Source organism: Caretta caretta, chromosome 3, assembly GCF_965140235.1.
Source record: "Caretta caretta isolate rCarCar2 chromosome 3, rCarCar1.hap1, whole genome shotgun sequence".
Taxonomy (NCBI): domain Eukaryota; kingdom Metazoa; phylum Chordata; order Testudines; family Cheloniidae; genus Caretta; species Caretta caretta.
In genome coordinates this window covers 82,302,000-82,322,551 of record NC_134208.1, presented here as the reverse complement: position 1 = coordinate 82,322,551, position 20,552 = coordinate 82,302,000, and the positions used below count along the sequence as shown (strand labels likewise).

Sequence of the window (20,552 nt, the reverse complement as noted above, 5' to 3'; positions counted from 1 at the left end):
CACCAGCATTGTAGTTAACAACTCAGTGTAGAATAGAAACATTCTGGTTATGGTTTCCATAACCGTATCTTATATTAGTATGATTCTAATCTCTCACTAAATTTTCCTCGTGTCACTCCATTAATTTCAATAGCATTATTCCTGAATAATTGTACTATTGTAACTTAAATCTGAATCAAACACCCCCTTTCCCTCCCCCGTATATTAATGACATTTGAAAACCAACCTCAATAATACAAAACGGTCACATACATACACGCATGGGAGTTGACTGATTCCTGCCAAAAAAATAAAATTCAATTTCTTGACTTTTATAATTTAATCATAACTTTGCTCTATCATGTCTCCATTTTATTATATAACAATTAAAAGACAAGATGATTGGACCTGCTTTGTAACTTTGTAGGGTGTTTCAGTTGCAAGGTCTTTTTTGGTTTTTGTTAAATACAGGACTGGGTTCCATGTGAAGAATGAAACCCCAACGTTTTAACTGATATCAGCCAGGCATTAACAACTGACTTGGCAGTTTTCATATCTAGGTACAGCAGTGTTCCAAAAAGGGAAAAAAATATCAAAACTTGTAAATACGTTAATCAATGCTTATTAAATAGTAAAACTTTATCACTCTCATGCTGCAAGAAAGCAATCTGACATTTAATTTCACAGTAGCTGTTTTCTATGAAGTTGGTACACTACTTGTGGCGTCACTATCTTTGAGAGATTTTTAGAGACATTTCATTCTACTCCAAAATTAAGTCTCAAGCTGGCTTCTAGAGCAATACTGATTTTATCCCCTGATGATAATGCATGGTTTTGCTGTTTCAAAATGGTGCTGAGCAGAATTCTGTATTTTATCTGTATGTTTCCACAGAAACATATACAGAAATAGCCTACTGAAGACAACATAGGATATGTTGGGTTTTCCATCATTTGCAGTGTAAGTCATAACTGGATGTAAATAATATGCTACAGCTCAAACACAAGTTATGGGCCTCATGCAGAAATTACTGGGTGAATTCTTATGGCCTATTGTTACACCAGTGGTCAGACTAGATGATCAAAATAGCGGTTTCTGGCCTTTAAAAACACACTATGAATCTTAGATATATATTAGTACTACAACTAGGAAAATTCAGTTTTCTTCAACTAATAGTCCGCTGTTTACTTCTGTTTATGGGAAAGTTAGTTTCTCTGCTGAGCCAGATAGTTTTAAAATAAGTTATGACAAGAAAGGCATTACACAACCTTGACTTGTAATATAGTAGTTGAAACAGTTCTCACACTAGACTGAAATAATTAGTATCTCTCTTTCCACCACTTTACTGACATGCAACAATACTTATGACAAATAGATGAGTAACGCTACTGGAGAAAATGAACATGAAAAAGCAAATACGCTCCCTACTTTCCTTCCCTGGAAAAACTTTACCTTTTTGCAGGAAACAGTGCATGCCAGTTAGTTAATGCATTAGTGTAGGTGAGTGTGTCACTTTACTGTACTATGTCATTTGTTGGCTTATACATATTTCATGAAAATACAATCAAAAAGGGAAAAAAGTCATATAGTCTCTGTGGAAGATCTCCTCAAGCCATTTCACACACAACCCCAGCAGAATTTATTCCAATGTAGAATACTCATTTGCTAACTTGCAAGAGTTCACAAACAAGGGTTTTTTACAATAAAGTTAAGAATACATTAAATGTTATATTCCTTCTTTTCCAAAATTATCATCTCCTCTAATGTTTTTGATTCCCCCTTACCTTTCTTGACATTGTTGTTAATGAAGTGATAGATATTGAAATTGCTGAGGGAGTTTGAGAAAACTGGCGATCTGGACATGATATTGAAGACAACTGGTTTTCTTGAGCAACATAGTGTCTATCTGGTATGTCAGAGTATCTGAAAGGAGAGAAAACACTGGGTATTTAATAAATGCTAATAAAATAAAAGTCCAGGATATGCTTCCTCTGCTAAATTCTTAGGCCTGGTCTACATCTAAAACTTAGGTTGACCTATCTAGGTCACCCCAGGATGTGAAAACTACATGTCTTGGGTGTGAATTGAAATCCACTAAGCCCCCGTGTAGACACTGCTAGGTTGATGGAATAATTCTGTCAACTTAGCTTCCACCTCTTGAGAGGGTAGATTTAAGACAGAAAAACCCCTTTTGTGGTTATAGCAAGTGTCTACACTACAGCAACGTAGCTGCAGCTCTGTCACTGTAGTGCTTGTAGCGTAGACATACATGTATATATACCTCCTTATACAGCCCCCTAAAGTAATTTTTGTCCCTGTTAGTGTTTACATTGCTCAGATATTTGTAGATGTCATGCTGTTTTTTAGCCAAGCCAGCGATTTTTATTTAAGTCTTCTAATGTTTTATCAAAAGCAATCCCCTTTTTTTAAATGTATTTATTTTTCAGGGTTGCTCTTCTTTGAGCTTCTTCCAATTCATCCATGTCTTTCTGGTAATGAGATGCCTACAACTGTATGCAATATTCAGTGGGGGGCAGTCATACCTGAGAAGAAATATTATCCCCTTGTTCTGTGATGCAATCTCTGTGTACACAGCCCAACACTGCACAGGGCTGTTTGGGTCCATCATGTACTGCACATTCTGCTCACCTAACTAACTACAAGTAGTCTCATCAAAAAGTGGGACTGTTAACAGGAAGAGAGTTTGGCCCTAGATGAGCATGATGGTATGTCATTTGTGCACATGAGCACAAAGTAAAACTAAGCATTCAACAAAGTAAAGTGACTCAGTTTTGAATATGACAGAATATAAAACACAACAGGCCCAATTTTGCCCACACTTACACCCATACCACTGTCTTGATTTCAAAATTCTGAACCAAGAGGACTTACAAAAATTTCATTTCACAGTGCCCCACTAATGGAGAAATAGGAGACATTTTAAAAAATTGAAATCCTTGGTTAGCTACATTATAAAAATAGATGATTCCTGTAACATGAGATGCTTTTGTGCATCCTTGGAACCTGGCTAGTGAGGCAGTGCAAGGCACCCTCTTATCCCCCTGTGCAGGCAGAAGGGAAAGAGTTTCGCAGAGTGGTTATGTCCCCTCCCTGGGCAGGGCAAGAAGAGGTGGAGCCAGCACAGTTGCATTAGGTAACATACAGAGTTTACTTCCTCCTCCTCCTCCTCCCCCAGAGCAATAGAGGAACTGAGAAGGAGACTGTGATACTCCTGAGTCACAGTCTTCTGCCCAGGTTGCTCCTGGAGCAGTGGAACAATGCCTGTTACTTTGCGCTCACAGCAAAGTCACACCTTAGCCCTTGGAGAACAGCAAATCCTGCAATTATGGTGCTTTATCAACATAATAAAAGCTTCCCTTCCCTAGAGTGACAGGTGTAAGAGAGAGAAGATAGGGTTGTTTCTGAAAGCTTTCATCTAATATTTATTCTGTCTTGGATTTTTTTTAACTAACTCATTTTCTGTAAGTGATGCGGAAGTCAAGAGGCTAAAAACTCCAAGCCTTTATTTCCCTCCTGGCTTGAGTCTTTCAGATATCCATAATGCAACCATGTATGTTGTTGATGCAGGCTGGAAGGTCAGCAGCACTACAAGGGCTAAATCCCTGGCTGTCTTGCCAATATTTCCTCCCCACAACTCCCTGTCACAATGCTTTCCAAAGTGCCAAGAGGGTAGAAGGGCCCCAGGCTGTGTTTTGTTTTTGTTGGATTTGGGGCAGAATTTTGAAAAACGCACTTGGATAAACATGCAAGTACTCCTAAACCCACACTCAAACAAACCAACCAACCAAAAAACCCAACACATACAATAGGGTAATTCCCCATCATCACTGGGCCCTTTCAGTTTTAGACCTGGGTATAGGTAGGCTTGGCAGAATTAGATTTAAAAAAAATAATTATGACTGATAATATTAATGTTTATTTCTAAGCTTTTTTCTATTTTTATCTATTAAATTTTCAGTTGTGGGAAATTATGGTGGGGGTCAGACAGTTATTTGACAGTAGACATTGAGATTCAAAAAGTTAAAGGTTTACAGCCATTAAAACACAAGTTGTCAACATATGTCAAAATACATAAAGTAAATATCCTTAAATCAAACTCTAAGTTCTCAAGCAGCATTTCTTATTTGGCCTATCTGTAAATTTCAATTATAGATGGAAATTTTTTCATTGGTGGGTGGATGTTGAAATTGACATTCACCAATAAAAATCTAATCCTTCCAAGCCTAGGTATAGAACAAACTGCACTGATATCACTGGTTGATGATCTCCTCCTAGCAATGGATAATTTTAAGGTGTCCATGTTGATTTTTATAAATTCTGACTGAGTTTGACACCATTGCCAACAGAGGTACTGTTAACATGCCAAACCAGCTTGGATTTCCTTCTTTGACAGGGTAACTGATTTGGTAGATGGGGAAATGCAGTGGACATAATATACCTGGACTTCAGCAAGGCTTTTGACACAGTCCCACATGACATTTTGGTAAGTAACCTGGAGAAATGTGGGCTTGGCAGAACTACCATTAAGTGGATACATAAATGGTTAAACAACTGCAGACAATAATTATGTTAATGTAATAATGTAATTATGTCAGATTAGAGGGAAGTCTCAAGTGGGGTTCCACAGGGATCTGTTCTGGGTCTGGTGTTGTTTAAACATCTTTATTAATGACCTGGATACAGAGAGCATCCTGATCAAGTTTGCAGATGACACAAAGCTAGGAGGGGTTGCTAACACTTTGGAGGATAGAGCTAAAATTCAAAAGGGATCTTGATAAATTGGAGAGCTTGGCTACAGACAACAAAATTAAATTCAACAAAGACAAATGTAAGGTTTTGCACTCAGGGAAGAAAAACCAAATGCACAAATATAGAATGGAGGATAACTAGCTTGACAGCAGCGCTGCTGAGAAGATCTGGGAGTTGTGGTGGATCACTATCTCAGCATGAGTCACTGTCAGCAATGTGATGCTGTTGCAAAAAAAGCAAATGCAATTTTAGGTTGTGTTAACAGAGGCATAGCATGCAAGTCATGGGAGGTGATAGTGCCACTCTACTCGATGTTGATTAGGCCTCACCTGGAGTACAGTGTCCAATTTTGGTCACCAATGTATAGAAAGGTGTGACACTCTGTACCTTGGCGGAACACCCAGCACCCACATATTCATCCTTGTAAAATGACTGTGTGGTATCTAATGCAAAGTTTGTCATGTCGGGTGTCTTCGGAAGGCTCATAATGAACTGAGCATTGTTGTTATAGGTCCGGATAACACCAGAGGGGAACATCACAAAAGGATGTAAAGAAACTGGAAAGGATTCGGAGGCAAGCAACAAAGATGATTAAAGGGATGGAATGCAAGCCATATGAACAAAGGCTGAAGGAACTGGGTATGTTTGGTTTGGAAAAGAAGAAATTGAGGGGGGACATGGATAGTGTCTTCATACACTTGAAAGGTTGCCATAAAAAAGATGGAGAAAAGTTGCTCTCTCTTGCCACAGAGGGCAGGACAAGAGGCAATGCGTTCAAACTACAGCATAGCAGATTTAGATTAAATCTCAGGAAAAAACTTCCTAACGGTAAGAATAGCAGGACCATGGAACAGATGCCTCAGGAGGTCGTGGAAGCGCCTTCACTGGAGGTTTTCAAAAGGAAGCTGGATCGCCATCTGACTGGGATGGTTTAGACACAACAAATCCTGTATCTTGGCAGGGGGTTAGACTAGATGAGCCTTGCAGTCCCGTCTAGCCCTATGATTCTAACATGCCTACAGTCAACAGCATTTAATTGCTTTAGATTAGCTCCACTACTATATGAGAGAATCCAGAAGTTGATAATGGGCAACTGCTCATCTGGGTGAATGTCTTCTCATGTCAGGTGTTGGAAGGTTCTGTTATGTCCCACTTTTGTTTATTGTGTATATGAGGCCTCTGGTAGGGCTAGTCCAGATATATGGTGCAAGATGTCTGCAGTATACTGGTGCCACTCTGCTTCATGTCAAACTGATCTTACTAATGCAGTGGAAGAAATGACCCAGTGTCTGCAGGAGATCAGGGTCTAGATGAAGGCTAACTGGCTAAGACTCAGTCCAGCTAAGGAGGAGTTAATGTTGGTAGGCAGAGGGAAGCAGCCTGAAGAATTGGCAAGTACTATATATTACTCCTGGGAGAATTCTGCACCAAAAAGTTAAAAATTCTGCATACAATTTTACAATTCTGCAAAATTCTGCATATTTTATTTGTCAAAATAATGTGATATAATCATGCTGGTTTCAATTATTTAGGTAATTTATTTAAACTACAATACAATGGGTAGAGAATGGGAGTGAGAAGTATTGGAGGAAATCCCCAACCCCCCTTGCCTAATAGTAATGTAGCTAGGTTTGACCCTTTTATTTTGCGTTTTTAGTCAACCAATATATGCGGCCATATGCTCAGTGTTACATCATAGGCAACTGAAGAGCAAGTGAGGGCTGGGGAATCAAACTCACAATTTATATTGGTAACTGACCATCACCAGAAAGATCAGTAGCAAACAGTTCGTAGAGCACATTTTTTCAGTCCAAAAATTTAGACCAGTTCTAATCACTAAAGCACCATAAGCATTTATAAGGCCATACTGTCTTTCACAGCAGTCTGGCAATGTAAAGGAGCTTTAAAACTTTTACACCTGTTTTATACTCCTAGGGGAATTCACTAAGAACAATGGGAACAATTGACTTAGCAGGCAGGCTGTTACATTCTGCTCTGCCTGAGGGGACAGAGCCTGCCCTACGCCTACCACCTCAAACACCCTGAAGCCCTGCCTCTCCATGCCAAGCATACTGCAATAGCTCTCTCTCTCACATGTACGACTACCCAGACCCCCTCCCCCCATGGTGATTTATGTCTCTAGTCTACCAGCTGCTCCGGGTGCCTAAACCAACCTGCCTGTGCTGACAGGGAGGGGCGTGTGACCACTCTTGCAGCTTCCCTGTCAGAAGTAATTTTTCTGAGGGAAAGCAAAGAAATCTGCTGGGGACATGAATTCTGCACACATGCAGTGGCGCAGAATTCCCCCAAGAGTAGTATATGCACCTCTGACAGAAAGAGGGAGGTCACCATTTATGATTCAGGTTTGAAGTTTAAGGCCTTGATGAGGCCTGAGGCTACTATTAGAGCCTAAGCAGCTGTAGCCAAGAAGCTGTTTTATCACCTATTGATGAGGCAATTGTGTTTATTTAATTGTGCTGTTTTCACCTCAAACAAATACCTGGGGATGCATCTTTAAGCCACTCAAAAACTGGAGCTAGTGGAAAATATGGCAGCATGCTTATTGAATGGCGCTTCACACCAAGAGTACACAATGTCAGATATTCAAGAGCTATACTTTGAGTTTCTGAGTGGAATACAAGGTGATGGTTTAAACTGTTAAATCCCGGAAGTGATTTAAAGACCAGGTTACGTGAGAGATGGTCTCTCTCTCCATGCCACACAGCCATGGTTTAGCTCCTCAGAAATAGTCAAGCTACCTTCCTTTCTTATAAACAGGAGGAAGCAGCTAGTAGGACATTCTCCCAGAAATCCTCTCAATTCATGAATACACTTCCTGTCTTGGTCTGTCAAAATCCCAAATGGCTGAGAGAAAGAAAAAGAAAAAAAAAAAAAAAAAAGGATTTGCAACATGTCATGAAGATTACCAAATCCTAGCAGATGTTTGCAAGGCCCATCTATTGTCTCAGACACCCAGGGTGGAGGTTTTTTAATTAGGAGAAATGAGGGGCAAGGTGTTTATAGGAGGGTGAGCAGTTTATTACTTGCTATTACATGTCTGAATATAAGATTGTAAATTTAATTATACTAAAGGTGCCCAGAGCCTGGGATGGGTGCTTATCTGAGCCAGGATACTGAGAGGGAGACATCTTGTTGCATAATAAATAAAAATTATAATAAAATAATAATCCAATCAATCTTACAGCAGTAGAGCTGGAGCAGAGGCAGAACAGCAAGAAAGGGCTTGGCAGTTAAAACCCCAGTAGGCTTACAACCCCTGACAGCAACACCTCAAAAGAAGAGCTCGCTATCTTCCCTTTGCTATGCTGTGGCATGGCTTTGGTGCAAAGCATGAAGAAGCACTCTGGCTTTGAGAGGAGATGGGAGAAGCTTTACAGAGGCAGAAGAGTCTGTTTGCCAATAAATTACTATCGAACAACAGAAGAGCTGACAACAAATACAGTGATCACAAGCCATTATATATATAAATTGAAATGAGGTGTATGTTAGAGACAATATCCTTTAGCCTAGCAGTTCCAACCTTCCCATAATCACTTTTTTGTTTTGTAAATGTTTAAAAATGAATACAAGTATTTAAGATAATAGAAACAAACACTTAAAACATTTTAATTCATGTTTTGAAAAGACTGATATTATACCTTTAGTTAAATGAATATTGAAAACAAAAATACATGGCAAACTGCTCAGTATAAAAACCTGGATTGCTGTTTTACTCATAAATTAATAACGTTTAATAGGCTGGCAACCTTCATAATTTTTATAGTGGTAGATTAGCAGTTTACACAACTTGGCCACCTACTGTCTGTCACTTAAGAGCACAGTCTTCAGGCTCTGCCCATTAGACCTTTTTTACATATGTCTAACTCCTAATCTGGATTGATTCTTATGAAACACGAAAGGAAACACACACACACACAGTTCCTACCCCTACTGCCTCAGGGTTGAATGTAGTTATAATTTGGAAGATGTAAGTGAAGCTATTCTGAAATAAGTAATTGGGTGATAGGCATACTAGTTTTGTAGCGCAAGTGACAGATGCTTGCTATTCTTATTTGTTTCAGGAAAACTAAGTAAGAGAGACTGAATTCTAGTTTGTATGATTCCTGATTTTACCATAACTCCAAAGTATAACAACAACAAGCAATCACAGTAAAGTCTGAACACTCTATACCAGAACTCTGCCACCTAATGGCCAAATTGTAGATTCATAAATATATAACTTGCATTTTCAAAGAACCTAGAGATGTAAAGGGCCTATGGTCTCATCTCCCTGCTGTGGCAGGATAATTTCCTGTTGGTCACTTGACAGTCTTTTGCCCATGGATCTTACGGGCAAAGATTTTTCTGATAGCCTAAATGTTCTTAATTTTATATTATTCTTCTTAGTAATACTCCACTGTGCAACTCTAAATAATTCTTCCCCCTGCTTTCTGAATTCTCACTTTTTCAATATTTGTAGGATTTAACCATGTTTCTCATGTAGTCCCCTCTTAGCAAACTCTTTAACTTCAATTGCTAAAGCCTTATCTCCCATTTTTCTTACTTTTCTCTGAATTATCTCCAATTTTCCAATATCTTTTCGATAATGAGATGCCCAGAGTTGAACACAAATTTCCAGGTGCAGCAGGGGTAAAATTAATGTTAATCTCAAGTACAGAGGCCCAGCTCCAGACCCCGGCAAGGGGCGGGGCCTCAGGCAGAAGAGGCGGGGCAGGGTTTAGCCTCCCTCAGCCAGCCCATCCGCACTGCATGGCCCACACCGCACAGGCCAGTACCGGCTTCTTATTGGTATGCCGTATCAGCCCACTTTCACCCCTGAAGTCCGGTCACATCAGACCTACATAGAGGACTATTACCTTGTTGCTCTGTTATATGATGGCTTTGTGTATGCCATTTAAAACTTTCTGTTGCAATAAAAAATTGCAAATTCATCCAGTGTGCTGTAAATACATATGACATAACACCATCACTCCATCTTTTCTTCCCTTTCTATTTCTACTATGTAGATTTGTGCAAATCTATACTGACTTTTTCATTAGAAATCCCACCAGATTTCTGTTTATGCCCAATCATAATCACTATCTTTTAGTAGCATTTCTAGTTCTTTTTGTTTGTTTCCCACATGCTTTGCTTTGGTGTACAAATACTTTAGAATATTCATACACTTCTTTAATCTTTGTTTCAGAAGAGCTGCATCTTCTAATATCTGCCAGATTATTTGAATTAGTCAAGCCTTCCCTTTATCCCCTAGTTTAAAGTTCACCTAACAAACCCTCCCAGTTACTATTTTCAGGAGGCCAGTACCCCTTCTGTGGAAGTAGCAACCATCAAATCAAAAAAAATTCTCATCCCACAAGTAATTCCAATGTTCTATGTACCCAAAATTCTCTTCTCTATATCCTCAGTTATGATTTTTGAATTACAGTCATATAGACTTGTTATAAAGTTTGCCACTGGGTGGCACATTCACTGGGGTGCAAGATTTATCCAAATACTAAATAAATCCTCTGACCATCATTCCACTGTACCACAACCATGTGATTCCATTATCTCCCCTTAAGTATACAATTGAGTTTAGGTGAGGCAGAGATAGTGGGTAGGTGTCTACAGTCAGATTTAGTTACTCATCTGCTCTTACAAGTACATCTGGAGTTTTCTGTTGTAATTTTCCGACTCGCAATATTGGGGAGAACAAAACATTTTAATTGTATAAATAGTCTCTTGTAATGAAAAATTAATTATTCAAAAGTTTAATCTCTGCAGCTATCTAGAAAGTTTTCTAGATTTACTATAATCAAATGACTTGACACAGAAGATATTACAGTTAATTAATACCCAATGTAGGAGTGAAACAAATTGGAGCCCTTTTTGGCATTACTACCTATTATGGTAGCATCCAAAGGCCCCAATCAGGGTCAGAGCCCTGTAGTATTAGGCACAGTACAAATACATACATAGATATGATCCTTCACCAAAAGAGCTCACTTGTACCTACTCTTCACACTTGCTGAACTAGATCATCATGCTCTGGCTGTACTGTGCCTAAATCCACACTCAACTACCCTTGGATATCATAGTAATAATAATCTTGAAATGTTTATGGTGCTCTGTGTGTTCAAAGCATTGTATGAACAATAATCTTCACAACCCCCCACCAGGTAGGTGAATATCTCAACATAACATATGGAGAAATTAAAGCAGGGAGGTGAAGTAATTTGGCCAAGGAGAGAGGAGTCAGGAGTTCCGATTTAAATCTCTCACTCATTCCTGTAACCCATGCTGCTTCTCCACGTTTGTTATTACTGACCCATCTTTACTACCACAATACCACATAGTAGTACTGCTTCCTGTACTCTTTTCTATCCATGGATCAAGTTATCCCCATATTCATGGATATATCTGAAGAGATATTTGTGTATCTGTGACATTTGTGTATCTGACCTCATTTAAGGTCAGAAGTAATGCTCATTTAATTTTTTACCTACATGGACACATTTATGAAATTCTTTCCCTCTGCAGTGTTAGTTGAGCATTAGATTTTTTATTCAAATGGGTATCTGAAAAACTAGTATAATCTGAATTACTTTATTCTCTAAAATCTCCTGTGACTAATTATTTTTGCTTAGAGTGAGTCCCAGTTTCAAAAATCATATTCAACTGGGTATTATTAAATTTGATATGGTACTAAGAGCAATCAGAAAACACTCTTTATTTCTTAAAATAAGGTTAGTGCTCATGAGAAAGTGAGAAGATACACACTACAAGGGAGCCAGAGTGTGGACAGGTGCTGAGCAAGCCTGTCACACCACTTTGTCAATGCACCAAAAGCCTGATAAGCAAAGCCCTTTTATTTCAGTGCACACCCATTTTTTTTCCCATGGTTTGTGTGTATAAAAAGATCTTCTGTACTTTCCACAATATGCATCCGATGAAGTGAGCTGTAGCTCACGAAAGCTTATGCTCAAATAAATTGGTTAGTCTCTAAGGTGCCACAAGTACTCCTTTCCTTTTTATGAGCTATACTGCTTCTCTTTTCTTGTTCTCAGATTTTATAATGGATTGTTTGATTTCAGGTTTCAAATAACTATACATGTCTTTTGCAACCAAAATAGTTTGCATTTTTTGCATTTTCCTGACTTTCACGTGTATGGACACGATATTGGAGTTACATATGTACCGCTAACTGTAGATTTTTTAGTAAGAATTTGTAAAAAATGATAACTTTATAAGAACTTTGGCTTGAGAAACCACTAGTTACTCATATTTCTATACTGAGCATTTTTGTGTGAAGATTTGTTAATGGTAAGGTACAATTCAAACAGATGACTATACTCTAAGAACACAAAACTTCTGAACAATTTGGGCAGGCCAAGCGCAGAAGCAAGCCTCATGTCTATAGGGACATAAACACTATGTTGTTCTGCATATTTGCTGTTATGTTTATAGCAATTATTTCAATACAGTTTCTATTTACCAAGCCTGGATATTGAAGACAAATTATTGAAATTTTCCCGTTTTTAAAATGTATTTTCATATTTCCCATAGTCTATTGGTTATTTAAAGCTAGACACAATGAGAGTTCCTAAACTAGAGTATGATAGAACAGTGAGTTGAGAAAAATATGGGAAATTATTGGATGTGCATGATGGGAGAGAAAACTCAGGAAATAAACAAAAAAGAAAGCAAAGTTTGATTATATCATATCTGTTCAGCAATGGCCTTTAAGAGCAGAGGCTAGAGAAGAAATAAGGAGTTGTAGTCTCCAAAGCTCCATGTTTAATTTGACATTTAAACTGTCATGATTACACTTCAGAAGCAACCCATTGATGTGGATAGCTCTGTTCACACTTCTCAGAGCTATTGTTTCAGGCTGTTTGCATATACAAGCAGTCATCTGTTTTGAAGGTTATCCTTCTATCCAGAAAGGCTTGTGGCTTTTTATTTTTTTAAAAATTGAAAGCTTAGATTATGGAGCACAAGATGGCAGTCACCAGGAAAAAGTACTCGGTTGCTGCAAATTGGCTCAGTTGGACCCCTGCTTATAAACGCATCAGCTAAGAAGAGTCAGAAGATGGCTACTTGGGCCTCTCATGCCCATATAACAAAGTAGAAAATTCTCCAAAGTTTATAAAAGAAAATGGGTCTGTCAGACTGGTGAGCATTTTGTAAAAAGGATTAAAACTCATTTTACTTGAGTTCTCTTCTGTCAACTCCTACCACTTTGCTTCCCTGCAGGTCAGCAGGGCTCCTGTTCCCTGAATGTATAATTTGTGTGTTCACATTCATTGTTGCATACATACTGTGAAAATCCCAGACCAGCGCTAGTCCCCTCCTCCCCAGTTCAGTTTTGAAAGATGTAAATAAAAATATACCGCAGTTATTTTGGGAAGAAAAACCTTACTGACATATAAGGCAGAAAGTAGGGGATGGTTTGGAAAAGATAAGAGCGTAAAGGGGAAAAAATGAGGGTGAGAATGAGAGATGATGGCTGGGGAAGAGGAAACGAAAAAGAATTAACTTTGTTTTTCAGCAGGTTCATGGTCCAATTTTTTCTAATTTAAAAATCTGAATGTTTCATTAATAAGATCAGTACAATTTAAGGATGCTTCCTGTTAATTAAATAGCAGCAATATCCTGGATTAATAAACTCTAAGGCATTCAGAAGCATTTAATCTCAGGGACTATTTGTTATAAACATCTCATCCTTCATCCTCAGAGTTTTTTCATACTAGGACACAGTAATTAGCTTTGAACAGGAAATACCATCAAGTTAATTATATTAAGTATATGGGATGGAGGCTGTGCTTCAGTTACACAGGAAAGTAAACAGAGACTTTGCCTTCATGGCAAAAAAAAGAGGGAGCTTTACAGCGAGATGACGGTATTGGTGTAAAGTACTAGTAGATACAAACTCTCTCAATATAGCTAGTTGAGGTCAACCTTACAGCCCCACCTCTTGTTTATCTCAACTAGCTACACTGAAATAAAAGCTACCTATGTCTCATTTCCACTAGGATCTTACAGTGAGATAGTTATCTTGATGTAAAAACACACCTCTTTTGGGGATGAAGACAAAGCCAGAAAGAACAAAATTACCTATGCCCTCTATAAGAGTTAAATAGGTTCCTTCAGACTCACCCATTCTTTCAATCTGAGCCTATCAGAATTACCCCTGAAACTGACCACCTGTAAGAAGGAAAGCCCTCTATCTATGGAGACCAAATTCAGGCATAGCCCTTCTTGCCGTTGATGTAAAGGTGTCAGTTATAAAATAATAAATTCTCTACATTGTGTCAAAAAGTGCATGTTTTGTATCAGGACTGCTTCCCATGTGAACTTATGGAATATAGTAATAAGTAATTTCTTTCCTTCTTTAATAATTAATTTCCCCAACTACATCTATCTCTGTCAATTTTCAGAGGGTTCTTTCATTGTCCTTGTTCACTTGGACAAACAAATGAATACTCCAGAATTAATTCATCTTTTCTGTTGCTTGAGGGCTAAGTAACATCTTTCCTAAATGAACCGTTCACTTTGTGAACTCCTATGCAAAGTATTGTCTGTTGTGTAGTGTAGGTATGTTTTTTGGCTTAAGACTTACAGATCCACAATTCTGATTTAACAAATTACAAAAATTAAGAATCACACACATACAGAGATGAACATACTGGTTATACCTGTTGCAACGCTATAGGAAGGATATTGCTGTTTAGCAGAGGCTGAAGAGGGCTATGAAAATGATACAAAGTATTTAAATTATGAAGAATATCTAAGGGAGTTAACTTGTTCTCACTGGCCTGCAGCCATATCACCTTGGGCTATAAACTAATCTAATAAGCACTGTTTGACCCGCTCAGCACTTAGCCAGAAAACCTTGAAGGAAAACCCAACTGGTGAAGGAAGTGTCAACTTCAGTTCTGTGTCATCACTGAATCAATACTCAGGCATGGTGCTAGATGGCATTGTGCTGCTGAAGGTACCATCATTCAGACAGTATGTAAAACTAAGATCCGCCATACTTGCAGTCATTAAAAGATCTCATGACATTAATTCACAAAAAAGGGTTTTAATCCTGGTATCCTGGCCAAATACCAGTTTGAGTAATTTCAGTCCTTTTACACTGAAAAAATTCCTCCAGTTTTAAATGGATAAGTCATGCTTCACTTCCTCTCTACTACTTTGTAGGGAATCTGAGGTAATATGGTTAACGTGTTCTGTATCTTCCCTTGACATATATCTGCCTGTAAAATTATTTGGGATACATCATGATGAAATATAATTTTTTGTCTCTGAAAGAGGAGCCCTTGAATTTGATCACTAGCTTTCACGCTTTCTAAAACTTCGATTTAATTACCTCAATATTAAAAAAATAAAAAATACACATGCAAAGTGAAGGGCTACTCTTTTGAACACTAGTCTATAATTTTGAAAACAAGGAGTAAATTATAGAGGCAGATCTACATCATATTAAGTAAAATAAACAATGTGGACTAAGTTACCAATAAGGGTTAGTAAAGTAAAATTGAAGAGAAAACTAGACTGATTTCTGAAAGAAGGGATTAAGGAATATGGTGAAAAAAAGCAAGGTGAAATTATGAGCAATCCAAAAGGGACAGATATATTAGGCTACTTGTGGATTTTCTTCCCAAATTTAAAGTATGTTCATAAATGAACATGTCATGTAAATGTCTCTGAAAGTTTTAAAATAGGAATGGAGTGACCAAAAGGGTGTCTCTCTTCAGGAGTTTGAGACAGGAAGCTATATACATTTTCACTGAACTTTTAATAGTTTACCATCTCACCGGATTGTCTAGCTCAGGGGTAGGCAACCTATGGCACGCGTGCCAAAGGCGGCACACGAGCTGATTTTCAATGGCACTCACACTGCCTGGGTCCTGGCCACCAGTCTGCATTTTAATTTAATTTTAATTGAAGCTTCTTAAACATTCTAAAAAACCTTATTTACTTTACATACAACAAAAGTTTAGTTATATATTATAGACTTATAGAAAGAGACTTTCTAAAAAGGTTAAAATGTATTACTGGCACGCGAAACCTTAAATTAGAGTGAATAAATGAAGACTCGGCACATCACTTCTGAAAGGTTGCCGACCCCTGGTCTAGCTCAATTTGGATCAGGGACTGAGACTTCTATCTATTTAGGGTGACCAGATGTCCCGATTTTACAGGGACAGTCCCAATATTTGGGGCTTTGTCTTATATAGGTGCCAATTGCCCCCACCCCATCCCAATTTTTCACCCTTGCTATCTGATCACCCTACATCTATTGCACAGTGATGAGCAGGTTGTTAGCATTTAAATAAGATGAGTAATAAAGTAAACATCTCAAAAACACCAAAGTATGATCACTAAACATTTAATCATGTTTAAATTTTTTAAGTTCACATACCAACCTTTAGCCTGATACAGTTTCAAAACAGATGAATTATGAAGCATGAGTTTTATCATTGAAATGTCAATAGAATAAAAACTATAGGGGTAATGATGGAGCCAGTCTCAAGACTGACCACCCTTACAGTCTTCTGAAATGTCTTACTTAGAATGGCTTGTTATGGAGTCACCTGCCAGCAACTCTGTAGCTATCCACTGCATGCCTTGTTCCATTCTAACTCTACTTTAACCCACTTTTAACCTTCTGAAAAGATTTTTGAGGGCAATGGTCTAGAACCAGATCATCATTGATATTGCCCTGTTATTTGTAATCCCTCTGAGACAATGATATGCAACTGCATAGTTGGAGCAACCTAGAGGTAGCCACTCAGGATCCAGAGGCAAGACCTTTTCAGAGTTGGGTCCTAGATTTTTGAACAGTACGAAGTCAGAATGCACTTCACTCTGACCACCTTCCAAAGCACAATCACAACAGGAACCATGATTACTTTAAAAAATAAAAAGTACAACTGATCAATCTCCAGAGAGATGACAGCAAAGGACATTATTGGTCAAGTCTCTACTAACCAGAACCAAAATACTAAAGTGATTGGCATTCTATCAATAGAATAGATTAGGCAGAAAATCTATTTTCATTGACCAAACTGAGAAAATTGCAGAAAATGAATGATAAAAATTGTGAAGTGTAAATCAGAATTTAAAAATTTTCAGTATTATCAGAGAAGATGATGTAACAGTCCCTTCTGGACTTAAATCTATGACTCAAAGCGGTTATGAGTAACATAGTATAGATTTTGACATATCTCCCTTTAAGGCTGCAAATTTCTCCACACAGAACTACCATTGGAGAGGTCAGCTACAAAACAGACTCTGAAATCTCTGTTGAGAGAGATATTTGATCATATGCAACACAGAATTGTATTTTTTCCAGTGTCCAACTATCCTTTTTTGGAATAGCACTCACTACACAGGAGGCACAAAACCAGAAGCAGAGCAGAGCAAACAAAATAGTCTAAGTATTAAACGTATATAGGTTGTCTTTCAGGAATTAAAGCTTCCTTTAATAAATTTTGGTGTTCTAGATTAATAAAATGCAGATCTGAAATTTAAAACACTGTTCTGCAGAACATACACAAGGAAGAGACTCTATTGAAACCCTTTATCGGAAAAAAGTTCCATTAGAAGATAACACTCCAATCTCAAATGTCACCCTGAGCTATTACAAATCTCTTTCAGAAGGAAAAAGTAACAGAATCCACTTATATTTGTTGATGAGAAAATATGGTACAATAAAGGCACAGGCGCTGATTTATATCTTGGCTTTGCTTATTAGCTAGTCTAATGTCCTAGCTCCCGTTTATAGAAACTTAGAAAAAGATTAATGACCATAGATGGGATCATATGCTTCCAAGAATGAAAGCATGGGTCTTACAGCCCTTATTTATGTGAATAAACCTTCCCTCCTCCTCCATTAAAGATGAGCTGCCAGAGCTAATGAAAACTGAGTTAATTTATTTATGTAATAAAGGCCCCCATGAAACAGGCGACAGTGCTTTTAATACAGAAATCTGGAATTAGCAACTTTCATTTCACATCATACCTGCTCTTTCAAAATGTCCTAAATGTAGCCCTCCACAGAAAACTTATTTTTTCCATTATATTATCCCAAGTCCTTTACATTTTCATAAGTATCATTTATTTGAAAATAAAACAATGAAAAGCAAAATCCTCTGTCTGTTAAAATGAAGTATGAGTGTTTTCTTAAAATAAAAAGCATAAAAGCAACATAGCCACGAGTATTACATTAATACGCAGATCAGTAAATGGTTTCTTACAGCGTTGCAGTACTAAAGATGATGAAACAGAAATGAGATGAAAATTCTTTATGTTTAACTCCTCTGTTTTTTAACCTAATTCTATTTGTTCAGTCATTCTTTTTACAGTTATACTAAGTAAACAATCAAGAGTTGGCTTTAAAAGTAGATTTTCTACAGAAGCCTTGCCAGACATTCAGGAAACTACCTTTGTTACAAAAGACTTTGCCAGTTCCCAGTCAAAGAACTGGAACTTTTAAATTAAAGCAGGGCTCCAGTCCACCTTACTTCTCAGATCTCAGACAGAGACACAAAAGATTGATTATTATATAAGGACATTGCTGTGGATTATCTTCTTACATCTATGTACAGTGCGAAGTCAGATCTTGAATGCCTGCTTTCTAAACAGACAAAACTATAGCCAACAATAGAGAAAGATGTAAAGTTATTGGCATGAATGTTTTTTTGACATGCATCTTGTTACTTCCAAAGGTGGGAGGATTTTTCCCAATAAATATTACATTCTAATTAGATCTGAGTTAAAGGACGATGGAGAGGCATGAGAGAAAGGCTGGACAATTAGCAGCTAGCTGAAAGAAGCAGGTTTTTACAAAGGACTTTGGAGAACAGCAAGGTTGCTTGGCATGTTGGAGAAGGGAAACCGTTCCAGGCATTGGGAAGTGTCTTGAAAGAGTTAAAGAGAGGATAGTGAGAGAAGACTGATGTTTCTGAGGGGTAACAGATCAGCAGGGGTATTCTTTAAAAAAAAAAAAAAAAACACAAAAGAAGAGGCACTCTGTAGTTTGTCCTAACAATAGATCCCAAAGTTTTTAAATTTTTTAAATTAAAGTGTTTTTGCAAACTCTGTGGGTCAAGATGGTCTTTTGATGTCTGTGCTTGTGCATTTCTGTCCCTATAAGGTTAACCAGAAATAAGGATTTAATATGAGCAGTGAGTCCAACAAGTCAGGCAATTAGAATGTAGCAGGCAGGTAAATGGTGATGAATAAAGATGTTAAGAGGAAGTAATGGTTGAAAAGTATTAATATTTATTTTTTAATATTTGCATTTCAGTAGCACTTAGAAACTCCAGTAAGGGATCAGGGCCACATTGTGCTAAGTGCTGTACAAAACTCTTTAAGGGCATGTCTGATGAAGATGCTCTATGCTGATAGGAGAGCGCTCTCCCGCTGGCATAATAAAACTCTGCAAGCGGCAGAAGCTTCATCAGTGGGAGAAGCTCTTCCGCTGACATAGCGCTGTCCATGCTGGCACTTATGTCAGTATAACTTATATTGCTCAGGGAGGTGGTTTATTCACACCCCTGAATGACATGAATTCTGCCGATATAAGCTGTAGCGTAGACACAGCTTAAAAACAAAGACAATCCCTGTTCCAGAAGTGAATAAATCCAATGGAGGGCGGATGGTCAGGGAAAAAAAAAGATAAGATGATAGTAAAAGCAGCAGCAGTCTCAGCACACCAGCTGCCTAACTAGAGCAAAGACCTTGCCAGCACTGGGAGGCAGCATATGGCAAATGAGAGAGATTTCTAATGAGAAGTTTCAGCATAGTATGAATGAACATCAAAGCCAGTAGTAGATGAGCAGGTTGGTTGCTTCAGGGAACCTGTAATAGGAAATGCATTGTCATAATCTTTCACATCAAGTTCACAGGATCCAAACTGGTTTAGATCAATAATGGTCAAAAACACATAGCCTACGGCAGTGCTTCTCAAGCTACTAGAGATGGCAATCTGATGTGGGGGACCGGCAATTTTTTTTTCCCCAGTGTGCATGCAGACCGGTAGCCAATGGCCGGTCCGCGGACCACCACTTTGAGTAGCACTGGCCTATGGTACATTGAATGTACTGGTGATCTCATTCCATTACTAGTAGTGGCCACTGGCAGTCTTGGAAAATTCATGAGCAACCCTGGAGCTCAAAATAACTGATCGAGGGTTAAAGAGAATACCACAATAGAATTGAATGCATGTGAAATTCCTTACTTGAACCAATTTGCATGGATTAACAAAATGAATGATGATCTCATCTTCTAAGAAGGGGGAAAGAGCAGTTTGCAGATGCCAAGGAACAAAACAAAAATAAAATCATAAAGAGCAAAGTTAAATTTTGATCAACAAAAAACTATCAATATCCAGCAAAAACACCGAGGAGCCACAAGGATTCCTTGCTGTTTTTGCTGATACAGACTAACACGGCTACCACTCTGAAACCTATCAATATCCAGGTTATTTTTTAAAATATGTTTCAAAACATATTCAATTCCTTTTGTTGAGAAAGGTAAAAAATACATAGCAGTGCATTTAGACAATTGTGCAGTATTTCACTTGCAAGAAAAAATTGTTTCCTGAATTTCTCCAGACAATCCTCTTATTCCCTGAAGTATAGAATTTGATTTTTCTTATCATAGTTTGCTTGCTACAAATGCTGTAATTAGTAACAAATAATCCAGACATTTTCTAAACCCAGATGGCGTATTTGACTTCATGGACACGTGTGGCAGTGAATTCCACAAGCTATCTACTGTGACAAACTTC

At 38.0% G+C, this 20,552-nt stretch overlaps 1 protein-coding gene across 1 annotated transcript in view; it reads right to left on the bottom strand.

Annotated features, from left to right (window-relative positions):
* The window catches only part of CRYBG1 (crystallin beta-gamma domain containing 1), a 150,795-nt gene that overhangs the window by 100,011 nt on the left and 30,232 nt on the right, over positions 1 to 20,552 (bottom strand). Inside the window, exon 2 of the mRNA XM_075126614.1 lies at positions 1,762 to 1,900. Within this exon, the coding sequence (XP_074982715.1) occupies positions 1,762 to 1,900 (139 nt within the window). The remainder of the gene's footprint in view (positions 1 to 1,761; positions 1,901 to 20,552) is intronic.